A 20,577-nucleotide genomic window follows, 5' to 3' on the forward strand; every position below is an offset into this window, starting at 1 on the left:
ATCAGAACCAATTACAGAGGAGACACACGCCAACATAACTCCAAAAGACCAGCGCAGCAACCGGAAATCACTCTTCTAGCCGATCTTCCACACCAAACTCTGCCAGGCAGGGGTGGGTACAGAGGAAGAGGGGGCAGGGGAGGTGGCCCCAGTCGAGCAGCAGCGGAATCGGAACATATTGTGGTGCGTGGCTCGAACAAAGGGAAGGATATTACGAGCAGGGTGGTCTATCATAACAGAGGCCATTCTCCCTCCCCTTCGCTTGCAGACTATGAGAACAGATTTAATGATGTCCCTCCTGATCTCGAACTGGATCCTCCCAACGTTAATATCCCCCCCTGACATCGCCATGCAGGAGGCGGCGAGAGCTGATGCCTCTAATGGGCTGCAGGCCGATCCCTGGCAGCGCTCCTGAGCGCCCGGTGTGTTCTTTCCTTTTCTCATGAATTTCCTAGTTTGGAATTGTCAGGGTGCGGTCTCTAAATCATTCAGGCGTACCCTGAAGCAGTTTTTAAATCTTCATAAACCGTCTCTATTATGTTTGATTGAACCTAAAGTTTTTGGCACTCAAGCTAACTTGATCTGTTTAACCCTTGGATTCGACGAATGGATTAGGGTGGAAGCTGTGGGCTTCTCTGGAGGAATTTGGGTCCTGTGGAACAATGAACTTACCATTGAAATTATCTCCACTCACCCACAATTCATCACCTTGCTGATAGATGACAAGACAATGTCACCTTGGTTCATATCTCTTGTATATGGTAGCCCAGACCAACACCTTAGGAGAAAGCTTTGGGCGGACTTGTCAGCCCCCAACTTCGATCTGCTTAGGCCTTGGCTCTCGATCGGTGATTTCAACTCCGTAACGTGTCGCGAAGAAGTGAGCAACAGAGACGGCTTCAGTCATTCCATATGTGCAGACTTCAACGCCTGGTTAATGAGGGAAGGATTAATAGACCTGGGTTTTACGGGCTCCATCTACACTTGGATGAGAGGCAACAACACAACAAATTTTAAGGGGGCGCGCCTTGATCGAGCAGTGGGAAACTTCGAATGGAAAGCCCTCTTCCCCAACGCATTAGTGTAACACCTCCCTATTATGGGATCGGACCATGCACCCCTCCTTGTCAGAACTCAGCCGCAACAGACTCAGACGATAGTAAAGGGTTTCAGATTCAATATGGCATGGTCAACCCACCCCAACTTCTTGCCTTTCATTGACGCAACATGGGATCAAACCAAAGATGTGGAATCCAACAAGAGGAACTTGGCAAAGGCACTGGCAGACTGGAATAGAAATACCTTTGGTAACGTGTTTCAAAGAAAGAACCGTCTACTAGCAAGACTAGGAGGTGTGCAACGTAGCATGGCTCACATGGCCGGACCACATTAGATTAGAGAAAAAACTACGTTTAGAACTCGATGAAACTCTCTATTAGGAGGAACTAATCTGGTTCCAACGTTCGAGGGAGGAGTGGATTTCATCCGGAGATCGGAACACAAGATTTTACTACATGGCAACGATGGCCAAAAGCAGTACCAACAGAATCAAAGAACTTAAAGACGATGCTGGCCATTTACTCGACAATGCAGAAGCAATTCGGGAACATGTTCGCAATTACTTCATCACCTTATTCTCAGAAGACTCTACGGTCAGCCAAGACATCTCTCCCCACAACGGCTTTCCCACACTAAGCACCGCAGATTGAATGGAGATTAACCAACCTATTTCACAAGAAGAAGTTAAACTAGCTCTGTTTGATATGTCACCCACAAAAGCTCCCGGTCCTAATGGCTACACTGCGGGGTTCTACTAAAAAGCTTGGGGTATTATTGGCCAATGTCTAACTGATTTCATTTTGAATTTTTTTGAAACAGGAATACTTCCCCCAGAATGCAACGACACCTTCATTTCTCTCATTCCAAAGGTTCAGAACCCGGACTGCGTAACGAAATTCCACCCAATTGGCCTGTGCAATGTATCATACAAACTTATAACGAAGGTCATGACCACCAAAATCAAAGGCATAGCAAGCAAACTGATCGGACCTCACCAGACAAGCTTTATAGCTGGGAGGCAAATTTCGGACAACATTCTCGCCTATCAAGAAGCACTGCATTCCATGAGAAACAAGAGAGGCAAGACAGGATGGATGGTAATGAAGATCGACCTGGAGAAAGCCTATGATAGGCTTTCTNCCTCTATCCATGGAAGACTAAAAAGTGACTCCTTCGCAGGAATCATTGAACGAATTCAAACAAGGCTAGCAGGATGGAAATCAAGAGCCCTTTCCTTAGCAGGCAGACAAGTCCTAGCCCAAAGTGTGCTCTCGGCCATCCCCTATTACACCATGCAGACAACACTGGTACCCTCTGGAGTCCTAGCAACAATCGAGCGCTTGATTCGGGACTTCCTATGGGGCAGCAGCGTGGGGAACAGAAAATGCCACCTTGTGAAATGGGATGTTCTAACAAGAAGTAAACCTCATGGTGGACTTGGGATCAAAAGATTAGAGCAAATGAACCTTGCATTCTTCGCTAAACTTGGCTGGAGGCTGTTAAAGAATGAAGACAGCCTTTGGGTGCAAATCATGAAGGCCAAATATGATGTTTCAACAACAGATTGTACCTCTTGGCGCCCTAAAAACACTATGTCTAATGCATGGAGGGGTATTATCAAATCTATCCCAATCTTAGCCAAAGGTCTGAAAAAGCAAGTGAGGAACGGTGCAGGAACTCTCTTCTGGAATGACGTTTGGGTGGAAGACAAGCCCTTAATTGACCTTGTGANGGGACTTCCTATGGGGCAGCAGCGTGGGGAACAGAAAATGCCACCTTGTGAAATGGGATGTTCTAACAAGAAGTAAACCTCATGGTGGACTTGGGATCAAAAGATTAGAGCAAATGAACCTTGCATTCTTCGCTAAACTTGGCTGGAGGCTGTTAAAGAATGAAGACAGCCTTTGGGTGCAAATCATGAAGGCCAAATATGATGTTTCAACAACAGATTGTACCTCTTGGCGCCCTAAAAACACNACTGGTACCCTCTGGAGTCCTAGCAACAATCGAGCGCTTGATTCGGGACTTCCTATGGGGCAGCAGCGTGGGGAACAGAAAATGCCACCTTGTGAAATGGGATGTTCTAACAAGAAGTAAACCTCATGGTGGACTTGGGATCAAAAGATTAGAGCAAATGAACCTTGCATTCTTCGCTAAACTTGGCTGGAGGCTGTTAAAGAATGAAGACAGCCTTTGGGTGCAAATCATGAAGGCCAAATATGATGTTTCAACAACAGATTGTACCTCTTGGCGCCCTAAAAACACTATGTCTAATGCATGGAGGGGTATTATCAAATCTATCCCAATCTTAGCCAAAGGTCTGAAAAAGCAAGTGAGGAACGGTGCAGGAACTCTCTTCTGGAATGACGTTTGGGTGGAAGACAAGCCCTTAATTGACCTTGTGAGTGGAGATATATCTTCAATTGACCGAACAAGAACTGTTGCCAGCTATTGGAGCACAGAAGAAGGGTGGCTTTGGAACCAGTTTGAAACCAGCCTTCCAGTTCAAACCCTGCATAAGGTTGCTGCGATTATCCTGATGGAAGATCTTGATGCCGAGGATACCATTATTTGGAACCATGATCCTTCTGGCTCTTTCTCAGTTAATTCAGCTTACAACATAGCGGTTGGGAATGATGAACCAGTTGATCCTTCCAAAAGGAATTCCATCTGGAAACTCAAAGTCCCACATCGCATTTGCTCGTTCTTATGGCTGGCAAGGCACGGCAAGCTTATGACCAACTCGAACAGACATAGGCGCGGGATGACACTTAATGATAAGTGTTGGAAATGCCCAGACAGGATCGAAGACATTGATCATGTCTTACGGAAATGTCCTGCAGCAGCAGAAATTCGAAAGGTGATATTCTCTACCTCCTATGAGAAAGTTGAGCGCCTCCCCCTTGGCTCGACCGAGGTATCTCGAATAAAGGCGATGGCCGCTACCCCTGCAACAACAACATTATGTTTGCCACAGCCCTCTAGTGGATTTGGAAGTGGAGGAACGAAGCTGTATTCAATGGCTCTACCAAATCATTCCCCTACAAGCTCGCATGGATCAGAACTCAAGTTGAGGAAGCGACAAAGGCATTCACAAGGGCCAAAAGTCTGAAACCTCAATCTGGATACAACAACTGGACGAAGCTCTGCTGGGACCCTCCTCTAGAAGGATTTGTAAAGGTTAACGTTGATGGATCAGTAAGATTAACCGACAACAAAGCAAGCTGTGGTGGAGTCTTAAGAAACAGTTCAGGCGAATGGCAACAAGGGTTCCTATATAGCATTGGCAATTGCTCTCCTCTTGAGGCAGACGCATGGGCTACACTAAAAGGCATCCAACTTGCCCTACACATGGGGCGAAAAAGAGTGGTAATCGAAACAGACTCTGAGGAAGTGGCGAAGTATCTTAACACTGGGAGCAAACCCACCATTGCGGCTCACAACATCCTGGAAGCCTGCAAGAAAGAACTCCGAGCTTGTGAGATGTGGAAGGTTGTCATCACTGCTCGAGAAACCAACAAGGTTGCAGACGCCCTCGCCAAACTAGCCAAGCACCGCCCCATTGGTGTTCATTTACTTCCAGTTCCATCTCTTGAGGTAGAATGCCTAGTTGAGGATGACATTGTCGGTATGCAAAGCTGGCGTAATGCTTTTGTACGCCATGATTGTGTATAAATTGACTGTATGGGTATTCCCCTTCCGTATGATATAAAAAAAAAACAAATATTACTATATCATGTTAATGTACGTAATTAGATTCCTCGCATGATAATATTAAAGAAAAAATTCCAACAATCAAATTACTATATAATGTATATTATAGTTTCCAAAAAAATATTACTATGTTATGTTAATGTACATAATTAAATGCTATTCAATTATTATTTTAATATAATAATTTTGTTTTTTTTTTAATTTTAAACATGTAAACGCTTACATGGACAATATAAGGTTAAGAGAAATGCCACATCAAACGCCATGTCAGCAAGAAGATAGGGAAACATGCTAAAAGTTCTACGCGTAATTTTTTTGTTGGTTTGTGGCTCGATATATACGATATGAAAGTTCAGGGTGCAACATGAATAATCGAATATAGTTCATGGTGCTAGATGACACTTTAGCCAATTATTTATGTACATATATTAACAAAATTGTCACACGGAAAGTAAAAATTATTAAACAAAATTATAGTTATTATACCATGCAATTCAATTATGGTTCAAAATATTTTAAGCTTGCGTATTTTTAATATATATATATATATATATATATATATATATATATATATATATAATGTATATTATAGTATTCAAATCTCGATCTATCAAATATCTATTCAAGTACGTAAACAAAGGCAACGGTCGAATTACAACCTCTTTTTATCAAAGTGCTACAGATAAACAATCTGGGACAACTATTGATGAGGTCAAAATGTATTACGATTGTAGATATGTATCGCCTTGCGAAGCTGCTTGAAGGATATTAGGTTTTGAAATACAATAGATATCCTCCTGTAGAGCGCTTGAATTTTCATCCGCCAAATGAACAAAGCATTTATTTTGATGAGGATGCTCCATTCATAGCATGTTTCTTGCTTGGCTTGAGGTAAATCAACTAACTTACACGCAGATGCCAACAAAGTTTGTTTGGAAAAACAAGCAATAAGGGAATTTGTTCCAAGACAACGAGGATTCTCAATTGGTCGAGTTTTTTTATGTTCCTCCTGGAAGTGGTGAGATGTACTATTTGAGATGTCTTTTGAATGTAATCCGAGGGCCTATGTGTTATGAAGACTTAAGAACAATCAATGGGGTGTTGTATGACAATTACTGTGATGTATGTTATGCAATTGGGCTATTGGAAGACGACAAAGAATATATTGATAGAATTGTTGAAGCAAGTCAGTGGGCAACTGCAGGAGAGTTCAAGAAATTTATTCACAACCTTGTTATCCTCAAATTGTTTAAGCCGTCTGGAAGTGGTTTGGGACAAATGTTGGACATATATGTCTGATGATATTCTGTACAAACAACGTAACATATTGAGCTTTCAAGGTATGTATTTATCCATTTTCTTTAATATTTTATTTAATGTCTAATATTATTAGTTCCAAGATGGTGATACTTTTCTAACATATATTGTTTAATATTTTTTAGATTTAGTCCTCAATGTTGATGAAATAAAAAATTAAGCATTAGTTGAGAATGAGAAATTGTTGAAAAGATGTGAGAAGAGCCTACATGATTATCAACAAATGCCAATTGCAGATCTTGACTGTTCGGCCAGTTTGATAAATAGGTTGGTGTATGATGAGATGTGTTATGACAGAGCAGAACTTAAAGAAGAGCACAAAAAGTTGGTATCAAATCTAACACCTGAGTAACATGATGTCTACAACACAATAATGAATGATGTAAATTCAAATCAAGGAGGAGTTCTTTTTGTCTACGGTTATGGAGGAACTGGAAAGACAATTGTTTGGAGAACTCTTTCGGCATCATTGAGATCAAAGGGAGAAATAGTTCTTAATGTTGCTTTAAGTGGTATAGCTTCTCTATTATTACCTAGCGGAAGGACTGTGCATTCAAGGTTTGCAATTCCCCTAAACCCAAATGAGGATTCAACATGTAATATCAAATAAGGTAGCCATCTTGCAGAACTCATTATTAAGTGCAAACTTATAATTTAGGATGAATCACCAATGATGCATAAGCATTGCTTTGAAGCACTTGATAGAAGTATGCGTGATGTATTGCGTTTTTGCAATCCAAAAAGTTTAGAGATGCCTTTCGGAGGGAAAACTATTGTATTTGGCGGAGATTTTCGATAAATTTTGCCAGTTATCCCAAAAGGAAGTAGACAGGATATTGTTAATGCAATAATAAAAGCATCTTACTTGTGGCCGTACTGTAAAGTGTTACGTTTGACAAAAAATATGCGACTTCAAAGCTCATCTTCAAATAGTGATTATGAAAAGCTAAAGCAATTCTAAGAATAGATTGCGAACATGGGAGATGGAGAAATTCAGGGACAAACAATTGGATATAAAAATATTAATATTCCATAATAGAATTTGTTGAAATGTTCTGGAGATCCCATTGCAACTATTGTGGAAAGTACATATCCATCATACTCTAATATTTTTGATGATCCAACATACTTGGAAAAGAGGGCAATATTGGCTCCAACGCTTGATGTGGTTGACTCTATCAATGAATATATGACTTCTTTAAACACATATGAAGGAAATACATATTTCAGCTTTGACAGTGCTTGCAAATCAGATTCAAATGTTGATCTATTAGCTGATATGCACACACTTGAATTTTTGAATTGGATGAACTGTCCTGGTGTGCCTAATCATGAACTCAGGCTAAAAGTAGGTACTCCGGTTCTGCTCTTGAGAAATATTGACCACTAGAAGTAGTGCAGGTCATAAAATCTTGATTCCAAGAATGTCATTAACTCCTTCAGATTTGAGACTACCTTTTAAATTTCAAAGAAGACAATTCCCTCCAATCGGCTCTTATGCAATGACGATTAACTAGAGTCAATGTCAATCAGTTTCTCACGTAGGCCTATTTTTGAAAAGACCAATATTTAGTCATGGACAATTATATGTTGGTGCTTCAAGAGTCACCAACCCAAATGGGTTGAAAATTTTGATTTGTGATAAGGAGAACACCCAAAGTAATTCCACAAGAAAAATTATATTGTATACAAAGTGGTTTTCCAAAATTTGAAAAATGTTATTATAATATTTCATCATAGTTTCATTCATACTTAATTCTACAATGATTTTCCATTTTGTAAATTTCTCCCTTAATTGTATCATAATTGTTGCCGTGCATCGCACGGGTAAAACACTAGTTTCACATGATAGCAGGTTACTATCCATTTCATCATGTTACTTGCTTACGTGGATGGTGAGTTGACATTTTAAAATAATTTTTAATAATAAACTTTAAAAATATAAATAAAAAATTTAAAAGTTAAATAAAAAAAACGCCGGGGTGGTCGCCGACTACGTTGGACAACCGCCTGCTACTGTTGTATCCTCGTCCTCCATTGTCAAATTTATCTCTCCTTCCTACAGCAGATAGTAGCGGTGATCTCCGGCTACTAACTGCGTTTGCCTGGCGACTCTGGTTCACCAGGCGAAGCAGCGAAGACGTCGACGACGAGGGGGAGCAGGTGGCGATCAAGATCTGCGGCAGTGACCGGCAACGTTTCGTTCCAAACTTCAAGATTATTTTTTCAGTTGTTTTATGAAAGAAGCTGACTTTCTATAAATAATAATAATAATAATAATAATAATAATAATAATAATAATAATAATAATAATTAAATTTGATTCATCCGCATGTTTCTGTGGCAAGGATATTATTAAGGGGGAAGGAGGGGGGTCGTTGGTATTTTTTTATTATAATTATTTAAATTTTTTATTTTAATAATTTATTATTAAAAATATTTTAAAATGTCAACTCACCATATCACATATGTAGGTACCTGATAAAATGGACGGTAACCTGTTATCAGGTGAAATTGCATACATTTAGAGTGTTCAATGACCTAATTGAACTTTATTTTAGTTCAGTGGCCCCTAATTGCACTAATTGCACTTTCAGGTTACGTTCGGTGGCCAATTTGAACCTTATTCCTTTTTTTTAATCAGAATGAGGGGAAAAAATCAAGTGCGAGTAGTTAGCACTCTCATGCAATACGCCTCAGTCGAAGAATTCCAACTTTGTCTTCCTCAATCACTTTAACGATCTTAGGCAAAGGTGTGTCAATCTCCAGCTTATGGGACATCTTTTGTAATACCCCGTATTTTCCTAACATTATTATTTTATCCTAAGGTATTGACATACATGAGTTATGATCTCCCGATACTTCAAAAGAATTTTTATAAGTATAGTTGTTATTAAGCTGCGATCGTACGTCCTGGTCACGAACCGTAAAATTTTTAGGAACTAGTATTTGGACTTGTTTGTCCTAGGAAATGGATTTCTAGACACCATACTATTATTCTTGAATTTCCTATTTAATTAGATTAGCCCATAGCAGTGAAAATTTATTTTGATCGTACATCGCTAAATTTCGCGGTGTACCGAACCTAGCCCAATTTTGAGGGTTAGTCTGGAATAAATTTTTAGTTTCGGAAATTATTCTATCTGGATTATTTTCCACCGAAACTTTATCTGTTTGGACCCCAACTGATAAGTTGTGGAGATATTTTATTATTTTATTATTTTTGTTTCCAATCTTATCACATAAGATTGTGATGTAGTATAAAAGCCAATTTTTTTCCTTTTTCCCTTGCTTTTGCCGAAATGAAGAGGAGAGGAGAGAGAGAGAGATCATCTTCACCATTCTTCTTCCTCCATTGCTTCCATAGCCAAAATCCTTCTCAACTCTCAATTTTATTCGGTAAGTTTTCGATTTTATTCGGTAGAAAGCCTTGTAATCCTTCCTAGGTTATGAATCTATGCTTAGTTTCTTGATATTTGATGTTTTGGTGTTGATTTGGACCTAGGGTTTTAAGGTGAAAGTTGGGGAAAGATCCAAGAATTTCTTCCTAAGGTGTTAATAAACCTTTGAGGTAAGGAATTCCCTTAAGTTGGAATTAGTCACTTGAATTTGGATAATTGATTTTTGGTTGAAATATGGTGTTTTTGAGCTTTGAAAATATTTTTTTTATACATGTTCATAGCTTGGATATGCATGTATATGTTATATTTATGTTCATATGAGCTTATACTTGTGAGAATAGTGAAAGGAAATCAGGATAGATTCTGGCAGTAACTTCCGAGATTTATTGGGAAATATTGGTAAGGTATTTTAATCCTATTTTTTTTAGACATGTAGTTCTATAAGTGTAGAACCCGCATATAAAATTTCATAATGATCGAAGTAGTATAAGTATGGTTTTTGGAATTTTTCCCAAAACTGGTCCAGAGAGAGACAAAATTTCCGGACAGCACACTGCCAAGGGCAAAGATGGAATTTAAATTTCCGGACAGCACACTGCCAAGGGCAAAGATGGAATTTTCTGTGTTTATTCACGGACCAAAATGACCAAAAATGGAATTTTCTGTGTTTATTCACGGACCAAAATGACCAAAAATTTTTATGGACATCAAGTACTATAAGTTGGGATTCTACCATAAAAATTTCAAGTGAAAAAGAGTTCGGGAACTATTTTTACCGGCTCAATCTTTCGGACTGCGCCAAGCTGAAATTTTCTGAATTATGCTTATTATGATTATGGATGTGTTAATGATAATTGTGAGGTAGTTAGTGAGTTAATGGTGATTAGGTGATGCTAAGGACGTGGATTAATGATGGAGATTAAATGATAATCTCATGAATTTTGGGTTATGGTTAGGCAATGACCTTACCTATTATAATTTATATATGTTTGGATGTACGATATCCTCAAGTTATGATCTAATGGTGTTGATCATGGTGGAAGTTGTCAATGGAAAAAATGACAAGGACAGCTATCTATTATTAGTTAATGGTGGGGACGATAGTTGAGGATGCTGGTTGTTTTAAAGTGTGAGATGGACATATGAAGTGTATCCAAAATGTTTATGAAAACTTACGTTGAAAGACGTATGCTATTTTGATATAAAGGTTGTCAAAACCTTATTGTTTGAGAAAATGATGTTTGAAAATCCTTCAGGGGGNGGACTCATTGGTGAAATATGTCCAAAAGAAATGATTTGAGTAAGAAAAATTGAAGGAAGAATCATGTTTTCAAAACCGTAGTTTCTAAAGTAAGTTGAGGAGGACATTGATTGACCCACGGGTGGCTTTAAGTGCCCTTGCCCAGTGGTCGTTATATTATATTGTTAGAGCGAAGTCTATTCGCCGTTATGTCGTCATGTTGGGATAAGGAGAGGTGCCCACGGGAAGGCTTGAGTGCCACGGCCCGGGGTTGGGATAAGGGAGGAACCTACAGGAGGGCTGGAGTGCCATGGCCCGAGGTTGTAGGCCTCACTCTTACTATATGAAACTAAGGAAGTTTTAAAAATGAGTAAAGAGTTACTCTGTAACGTCTTTGAGAAAGAAATGATTTTGTCTTACGAGACGAGTGGATTTTGATTCACTGAACGATATACTATTTTCCAAATGATTATGTTTCAAACCTTTGTCTACTTTTGAGTGACATCGGATTTCCTTACTTAGCCGTCGCGCTAACTGCACTTCAATGTGTTTCTTATCAGTTGCAGATTAGTGTGGGCCCCTGTAGCCGATGAGCTCGGAATAGAAGGGAAGTACAGGTTGAGGTCTACTCTTTGATGTAGACAGGGATTGTTATTAATGTTGTAAGTTTAGCCTGTGCACTTAGAGTGGAGTTTGTCAAAGAGGTGATAGAATTCACTCTAGGTGTGGCGGTAGCACCCGGTTTTTTGTTGATATGATGTAAGCTTCCGCAGCGTTTTATTACGGATTTTGTAATAAATGTAAGAGTTGAAAATTGGGGTGTTACATCTTTTATGGTCGCATTCTTAGCGAGTGCATCTGCCACCATATTTTGCTCGCAGAAGATACTCCAGAACATCACCCTCCAATTTCTGTTTACCAGAAATTTACATTTGTAGACAATGTTTCCCAAAGGTCCCTAGGTATTTCACACCCTTTAATCCAATTCAAAACATTCTTAGAGTCTATCTCTCTCATTCCTTTTTCCAATCCAATTCTAAGCCCTTCATAAACTCTTATTGTATTAAAAATTGTGGGCAAAATAACATATTTAATTGTTGATTTAATAAGAAGTCTTGATTAGTTGAAATATTTTTATTTTTTTTGAATTTTAATAATATTTAATGAATTATGATGTCTAGTTTCAATCTAACTCTAGCTATGGTATTTAATGATTACAAAGAAACGTACAATAGCCAAAGAACTTGTGGTCTAGTGCACCCGGTTTACACTCTCACATAGATGGGAGTGGGTGTGAGCCTCAGTGGAGATAACTGTTGACTCTTTGTGCTTCAGTAGGTAAAGAAACGTACAATATTTTTTATTTACCAATAAGTCTTGATTGGATAAGATTTTTTTAAAAAAAAATTATTTAGAGTTTTAATAAATTAATTTACTGCATCACAACTCAAAATGACTACCCTACTGTTTTTTTTATATCTTACATGTGCCTACTCGATATGGGACAAACTTTCAATAAATAAATAAATATATATGCATACAAATGTTTATTTATTTGTAAATACTTATATTGTTTGAATAATCCTACCTACTTGAATTCAATTGCATTGTCCAAACATTATTTATTATATTAACTGTAAGTGTACAAATGATACACGGTCCTTTGTTATTGGCTATATTATTAGTCAAAAATACACTTAGCCTATATCTAGTTGTTTATTAGTTTTTGGACCATCAGCCAGCCTGTCCACCAGTGCTGATAGTGAAGCTGTGCCAGCGGACGCTGTCTCAGACAGCAAGCTCTCAACAAGGAATTAGTCCACCCATTTAATTTGTGTGGCTAACAGCTTTTTAAGGGATGTGGCTATCATTAAATCAAGCTGATTTTCAAATCTATAATTGTGAAGTTTGTTGAAGGATCCTATGCTATAAATAGGAAGGCATTTGAAGCTCTAAAATTCACCTCTACACACGATACAAGTTCAGAGCTTCACACATGAATTTTAAGAAGATTTATTTGAAGAATTAATGGCTTTTTGCTACTGTCTTTGAGGCTGTCGTTGATGCTGAGTCGAGATGAAGAATTGAAGAATTCTTGGCTTGTAGTTTTGTCAATTCAAAAGTAGATGTTGAAGGTTGTGTGTTCGTTTTGAACCTTTGTACGTTTGGGTTGTATTCCAACTATTGTAAACCTTGGTGCATCTAGTGGATTGGGCAAAAGCTGAGTAGCCCCGCAGACGTAGGAGTTTTAGCTCCGAACTGCGTGATCAATTCCTGTGTCCGGGTTCTTTTTCTTTACTTGTGTTTTTATTCTTGTTTGTCTTTTAGTTTTAGCTAATATGGACTAATAACTATAAAAACGTTAAATAATCCCTGAACCCGTAAAGTCTTGCATTCAAGATCCACGAAGTAATTTCAATTGGTATCAGAGCCTGGGGACTTAATTTATTAGTCTATCGATCTGGCGATCTCGTGTTTCTTGAACTCAATTCTTTGTTGTCTGTTCGTTGTTTTATTTTCGATTCTTGCTGTTTTTTTGTTCTGTCTCACCGTGTGTTGAGTGTTTCAGAATGCATAAACCACCTCCCGAACTAAATGGTGACAACTATGCTTAATGGAAATCACGTACAAGGATGCATATCAAAGCACATGGTGAACTTATCTGGAAAGCCGTCCTAACTGGTTGGGAACATCCCACAAAAGCGGGTGAAACAGCAAATGATCCCAAAGTGCTCAAACCAGAAGTTGAATGGGATGCAGCTGAAAGGACCCTTGCTGGATATAATAATAAAGCTTTAGATATAATATATTCACTAATGCATGAAAGCCAATTCACTCTAGTTGCAGGTTGTGACTTTGCAAAAGTTGCGTAGGAAATACTGGAAACTACCTATGAAGGCACTGATTCAGTAAGACAGTCTAAATTACAACTGGTTCAATCTGATTTCGAAGAATTACGAATGAACGAAAACGAGGACATTGTGAGTTTCAATGAACATGTTCAGGAACTTGCAAATCGAGCTGCTGTGCTAGGCGAACCATTTCCCCAACAAAAATTGGTCAAGAAAGTCTTGCGTTCTCTACCACTGCGTTTTCGAATGAAGGTGACCGCTATCCAGGAAAACGTTGGTTGGGAAGACAAAACTCTTGCAGCATTGATGGGAAGCCTTAAGACCTACGAAATGGAGATCCTGACTGATCATACAAAGAAACAAAAGTCTGTTGCATTCAATGCTGAAGGACAAGACTTAGACATGCCTGATACAAATGAGCTTTCTGATGATCCTGTTAGTTTATTATCTAAACATTTTTCTAAAATTTTGAAACAGGTTAAGCAAAAGAATTACACACAAAATACTAGAGTGCAAAATCAGAAAGGGATAAACTCAAGTAGCTCAAAAGGTTTGACAAAATCTGGAGGATCAACATCAAGATCATCTGGCTCACGTACTGGTAAATCTAAAGACAAAGTGAACAAGGGCATCCGATGCTATGAATGCGAAGGATTTGGACATGTTCAAGCCGAGTGTGCAACATATTTACGAAGAAAGAAGTCCATGACGGCCCTAACTTGGAGCGATGATGAACCTGAATCAGAAGCTGCTGGGTCAGACACTGACGAAATTTCTGGAAATTTTTTGGCCTTCACTGCAATGACGTTGATCCTGACGTAGAAGAGCTCGTTGATTCAGACAGTGGAGAATATATTTCAGCTGAAGATCGTGAGTTACCTCCTATGTCTTATGAATTAGAATACAAAAAATTGTACTCCAGATGGGAGGCTTTACTTAAAGTTCATCATTCATTGTCTAGTAAAATTGGTGTATTAGAAGATGCTAAGATGGTGTACAAAAACCAAGCTTCTGAAAAAGATATCCTACTGAAGGCTAGTCTTGAACGTGAGGAAAGGCTACAACAGGAGCTGGACATGCTCAAACGGCGTATCAAGATGATGGACACCACATCTACACTTGATGAAATACTTGATTCAGGAAGACAAACTTCTACAAAATTTGGGCTTGGTTTCTCCGGTGGGAAGAACAAAGATACTGTTTTTGTGAAAAGTTCTGAATCAGTTCATAACACGCCAGAAATAAACCCAGCTCAACAATGCAATATGACAGCATCTGAACCAGTGTATGACATGCCTGAATCAAGCTCAGCTCCATAACGTCGTGTTACAGAATTTGGATCATATCGTGTCTTTTCCAAATCCAGTACATCTAGACGAGGCTATGGTAATGTAGTGCATCCAAACCTTCATTGCATGAGATATAACCCTATATGTCATTATTGCAGGATGCGCGGGCACACCAGACCTGAATGCTACTATTTCTACAAGGATCAAAGGGTTGAGAAATACATTCACAAGCGCATTGCACCATTTGTAAAACAAGTTTGGGTCAGGAAAGCAGATTTTATAACCCAGAAAATACCAAATGCACCGCAATGGAAAAGTGGTACCTTCTAAATTCATATTCTTTAGTTGGTATTTTCTCAATACCTATATTTTGTTTATTTTAACAGTTTTTTTATGCTGTTTTACCTGCTTCTGTGTTATCTGCTGATTCAGTAGTGGCTATTGGCTCTGTTTCTGTCTCTGTTCCAGTATGCTCTGTTTCTGGCTCTGCTTCCATGAAGAAACCATGAAGCAGGAGCCTCCCACGTAGCCTCACATGCGTGTGGAGGGGCGTGGAAACATTCCAGTAGCTCCCCACGCCCTCCACCACGCGTGTGGAAAGATCGCGGAAAAAAGTCTTAAGCGCTCGACGCGTCGAGAGCCCTATGACACCCTAAAATTCAGCTTCGGGAAAAATGTCTATTTTGCCCCTGTTTTGTTCCCACTATATAAGGATCATTATCCCAAGCCTTAGGCAGTAGATTTTAGCATACAATAGCATAGATTAGGTCTCTCTTAGGGATTTTCTCCCCTCTTGGGGGAAATTCCTCTTCTTTCATAGTTTAGATTAGAACTAAGGACACGATTGAAGATTGGGATTTCAAGAACAAGATTGTAAAGATCCACTTTCTAAGGGTGGTAATCATTCTCTCCATTATCTAATCTTATACTTGTTTCTTTGTTATTTCCTTTCTTGTTCTTATTTCTTCATAATGTTAGAGTAGATTAGAAAGGGGATTGGTGGCCCCAAGGTGAATCTATGTGGATGTTTGATATAAATTGCTAGATTAAATGTGAGCTTTATGATTGTTGGATGATGATCTTGTGTGGATGATGTTTATTGATGCTTTGTGCCTAAGTGTGGCCACATTAGGTAGCAAACCCAAAGGAAGTGAGTGTGTGCGCGATAGCGGCCACTCACGAGTCTCACTCACCCACATCTCCGCTCTTAGTCCGAAAGGACAAGATCCGAGAGGAGTGGTAGACAAAGTGTTCGATGAAATGCCCCAACCGAATGAGGATGTGGGAGTCCAAAGTGTGACGCCACTTGGTGATGTGCCATGAACTCCCTAGTCTATTCCACATCTCTAGCTCACGAGACCATACAAAGATAGTCCACATAGAGAAGCCTAAGGCCCCGATCTCCGTTTTTACTTTTCCTTTTATCACACCCAACACAACCTTTCAAACCTTCCTACTTATGACCTCCAATCTTAGCAAGTCCCGTAACTCTTTTCCTTCAACCTCTTAGATGCCAACACACTAATTCAGTTCCCATTCGCCATCCTTGAGAGACACGACACTCGGGGAGTCTCGACTCTTCGTTTTACCACCTTCACATTCACTCCCACCAAAACCACAACATCATCACTAAAAATCCTTAAAGCTGGTAGGCAATCAAATTGTGTCTTTAGAAAAATGACTCTGTAACACCCCGGACCTACCTTCCCGTACATCCGAGGCATTACCGCCACACCTAGAGAGAGAGTTCTATCATTCCGCGATAAACCTCACTCTAGGTGCACAGGCTAAAGGGAACTCTTCTAACCACAACCATCACCCAACAGATACTTAAGCACTTTTATACATATCAACTGGAAAAGCTTCATTAAGCAAAATATATATTCTTGCAATTGTACATACGTAAGATTGCCCCTCGGGCCAAAATACCAAACAAGGTTCAACCTAGACGCAACTGGTCATGCTTAGCTATCACTAAGGCTACAAAAAAATATATGTACACCAAAAAATTCCCAAAGACTCCCAAGGATCCGACGTCTAGTCAAGCATGCGGTACACGGGGACGGTGAACTCTCCCCAGACCAGGTGCCACTCCCCCTCGTACCAGGTAATGTGGTCCAAAAACCGAGAAGTGGTTATGACCATCGACCACTCCTCCCAAACATCCCGAGGACTAGGGTCCCAAGGGTAGGGGTAGTGCACAATGAACTCCAGGGGATCGCTACCATCTAACGGCTCTATGGGGTAAAAGCCATAAGCAGCCTGGACCTCGTCCATAACCGGGCAAGAGACAAAAGGGGCCGACGGAGCCATATGAGTATCTAGATTGGTGGGAGCCTCGGGAGCATAACCAGGTGCGTATGGGTCTTTACCCTCCATCATCTGTATGTACACGTCGTAGTCCATGCCTCCACAAACATACTCTGGTGAACTTTCGGAGTTCACCGGGCTACAGGAACTGACACTAGACTGCATCTGATAGGAACACAGTGATGTGTAGTTAGCACGACGGCTAAGTAAGGATATCCATGGGTCATTCAAAACTAAATAAAGGTTTTGTAAAAGTTGTTACATAGCAAACCCTATACCTTACTCATCGGCAAAGATTCTACCTGCAACAGTTATAAATAGCAACTTGCATACATTATGAGCAAAATTCAATAACGTCTCATATAATTTTACCTCTTGACAAGGTCATTTGGTAATCATTTTCATACCCAATAATATATTGTTAAACAATTAAGCATACTAGTATGTAGTAGAAAACATAAATCACACATCATGCTTGTAATCACCTTGGTAGAAAAACCTTTCCCTCATAATGAGATTCTCATCACCTTTCACTTTTCAAAGAGAGAGATCACCCACAACCTTTGGGTACTTAAAAACTTGTTACATCTCTCTTTCCCGTAGCTACGGCATAACTACATTCATATTTCGAAATTCCACTTAGTCCTAGATAGAAAGTGTGAGGCCTTTGGAGTTCTTTCTCCACTTTTGACCACTTGGATCGTTGAACTCGGGTTCAGTGGTCATCGCCCGGTCTAATACTGATCCCCTGGACTTATAGGAGCGTTGGAATGATTCCTAGCTAGCCTCACTAGGTTCATAAGAACGACACCTACCCGAACATAGAGTGACTATACTTAAGTGTGCACACCCCCGTAGGAGTACCTTTTCCTTCCGGGTGATATAGAACTCGGCGAATAGACTTCGCCCACAGTATGATTGATCATACACATAATTACCATGCGAAATAGGCACTTTAAGCTCATCTTTATTCCGTGGTTAACAAGATCCTTCACCACTTTTACTAGAACTAAGGTTTGAAAACATTTTTCTACTCTTTCCCTTTTTCTTGCATTGAAAATAATTTGGACCTACTTGGGTCAATTCCAATACTCGGAAATTAATTCTCCTTTTAACCCAATTCAAAAATTCTCCTTTTCTTTTGCAAAACATTTGGATATCCACTAACATCCTTTCACAAGTAATTCAAGTGTAACAATTCTACACTTTCAACCCCACACTTTTCACATAATTCTCATATTTGACACATACATCTCAATGCATATAACATATACATTTCCCAACTTCAACATAGGCATAACATATAACATATATTTATTCTTTACAAGCACATAATACCACTTCCTTATACTATTTATAAGTTCACCCATATGTAACACAACCTACATAGCACATATGCCTAACTACATAGTATTACTCTTCTTACTAACAACATATATAATTATGATTTATACATACCATATACTATACACAAAATGTGACATTTTATTAATACATACATACCATATATGTACATACCTTTCATATATATGCATAATTCACATATATATATATATATATATACTATACTACACGTACATACACATAACTAGGTACACAATACATATTAATATATATATATTACACCACACGTACATATACACAAGTATGTACACAATACATATTAATATATATATATATTACACTACACGTACATACACACAAATATGTACACAATACATATATATACATTCATCATGTACACAAAAATTCTACCTAGAACTCATCATATTTCAACCAAGCTATCAATTATCTAGTTTTTCAAACAACCTCAACCAATTAAAGGGATTCCTTACCTCAACCGGGTTTCTAATTCCGTAGAAGATCCTTGTAGTTGATTTTCCCCAATTCACCTTAAAACCCTAGAATTCCATCAACAACATAACACATGATTTTAACAAATCTTAACTTAGATTCATGTTCTAGGATGAAAAATAAAGCTATCTACCGAATAAAATTGGAGTTTTACCGAATATTTTGAGACTTGTGTAGAAATCTTGGCTATGGAAGCTTTGAAGAAGAAGATGAAAATCTCCCTTACTCTCCCTCTCTCTATTTCGGCCAACATGAAGAAAATGGGGAAAAAAATTGGCTTTATGATCTTGATCCACTTGGTTGACTAGTCCACCCTAATATGTGGTATAAAATTGTGACAAGTGTCACCTCCCTATGGTTTGGTCTTGGAAAATATCTTAGCTTAGACTGATTGGGATTAAATCAGATGAATTCTCAGTAGAAACTAATTTAATTCAAATAATTTTCGAAACCAAAAATTTACTCCAGACTGAAACTCAAAATTGGGCTAGATTCGGTACACCGCGAAATTTCGCGATGTACGATCAAAAATAAATTTTTGCTGCTATGGGCTAATCTAATTAAATAGGAAATTCCAGAATAATAGTATGGTGTCTAAAAATCCATTTCCTAGGACAAACGGGTCCGAATACTATCTCTTAAAATTTTTACGGTTCGTGACCGGGACTTACGATCACAGCTTATTACTAACTGTCTTTACTTATAATAATTCTTTTGAGGCATCGGGAGATCATCTCATGAATGTTATAGCCTAAAGAAATATTTTTCGAACCTTAATCTTACTGGAATAGGTCTAAAGAAATATTTTTCGAACCTTAATCTTACTGGAATAGGTGAAAAGAAATATTTTTCGAACCTTAATCTTACTGGAATAGGTGAGGGGTTATATTTTTCGAACCTTAATCTTACTGGAATAGGTGAGGGGTTACATTTTTCGAACCTTAATCTTACTGGAATAGGTGAGGGGTTACAGTCTACGAACCTTAATCTTACTGGAATAGGTGAGGGGTTACAGTCTATCCTCCCTAAGAAAAGTTTCGTCCCCGAAACTTACTTTCTCGCATCTAGGGTCTCTCAGTAGACCGCTACCTACTTTCATGCACACATATGGCAATTAGCACATAGAATATTGCATATCAGGTATCTTAGATACATAATAAGTAGATTGACTCGTACTTACTTGAGTCAAATAACTCTGGATATCGTTCCATCATCGCGTCTTCCAATTCCCAGGTAGCTTCTTCTGGGCTATGGTTTGACCATTGAACTTTGACCATCCTGATCGACTTCCTCCTCGTGTCTCGGGTTTTAGAATCCAAGATTTGAATTGGCCTTTCTTCATACGTCAATGAGTCATCCATTGTCAGTCCCTCCGGCTCGAGCACATGAGACACATCAGGTACATATCGTTTCAATTCAGAAACATGAAACACATTATGTACTCTGTCCAGTTCGATTGGTAAAGCCAACCGGTATGCCAGATTTCCCACTCTTTCTAAAATTTCGTAGGGTCCTATAAATCGAGGGCTCAGTTTCCCTTT

At 38.9% G+C, this 20,577-nt stretch overlaps 1 protein-coding gene across 1 annotated transcript; it reads left to right on the forward strand.

Annotated features, from left to right (window-relative positions):
- The first annotated feature begins 4,410 nt into the window (after window positions 1-4,410).
- LOC116015712 lies at window positions 4,411-7,480 on the forward strand. Its single transcript, XM_031255889.1, has 2 exons — window positions 4,411-4,713; window positions 7,130-7,480. The coding sequence occupies exons 1-2, from the start codon at window positions 4,411-4,413 to the stop codon at window positions 7,478-7,480; spliced, it is 654 nt and encodes a 217-aa protein (XP_031111749.1).
- Window positions 7,481-20,577: the final 13,097 nt, after the last annotated feature.

The sequence above is a fragment of the Ipomoea triloba genome, chromosome 4 (genome assembly GCF_003576645.1).
Source record: "Ipomoea triloba cultivar NCNSP0323 chromosome 4, ASM357664v1".
Lineage (NCBI taxonomy): Eukaryota > Viridiplantae > Streptophyta > Magnoliopsida > Solanales > Convolvulaceae > Ipomoea > Ipomoea triloba.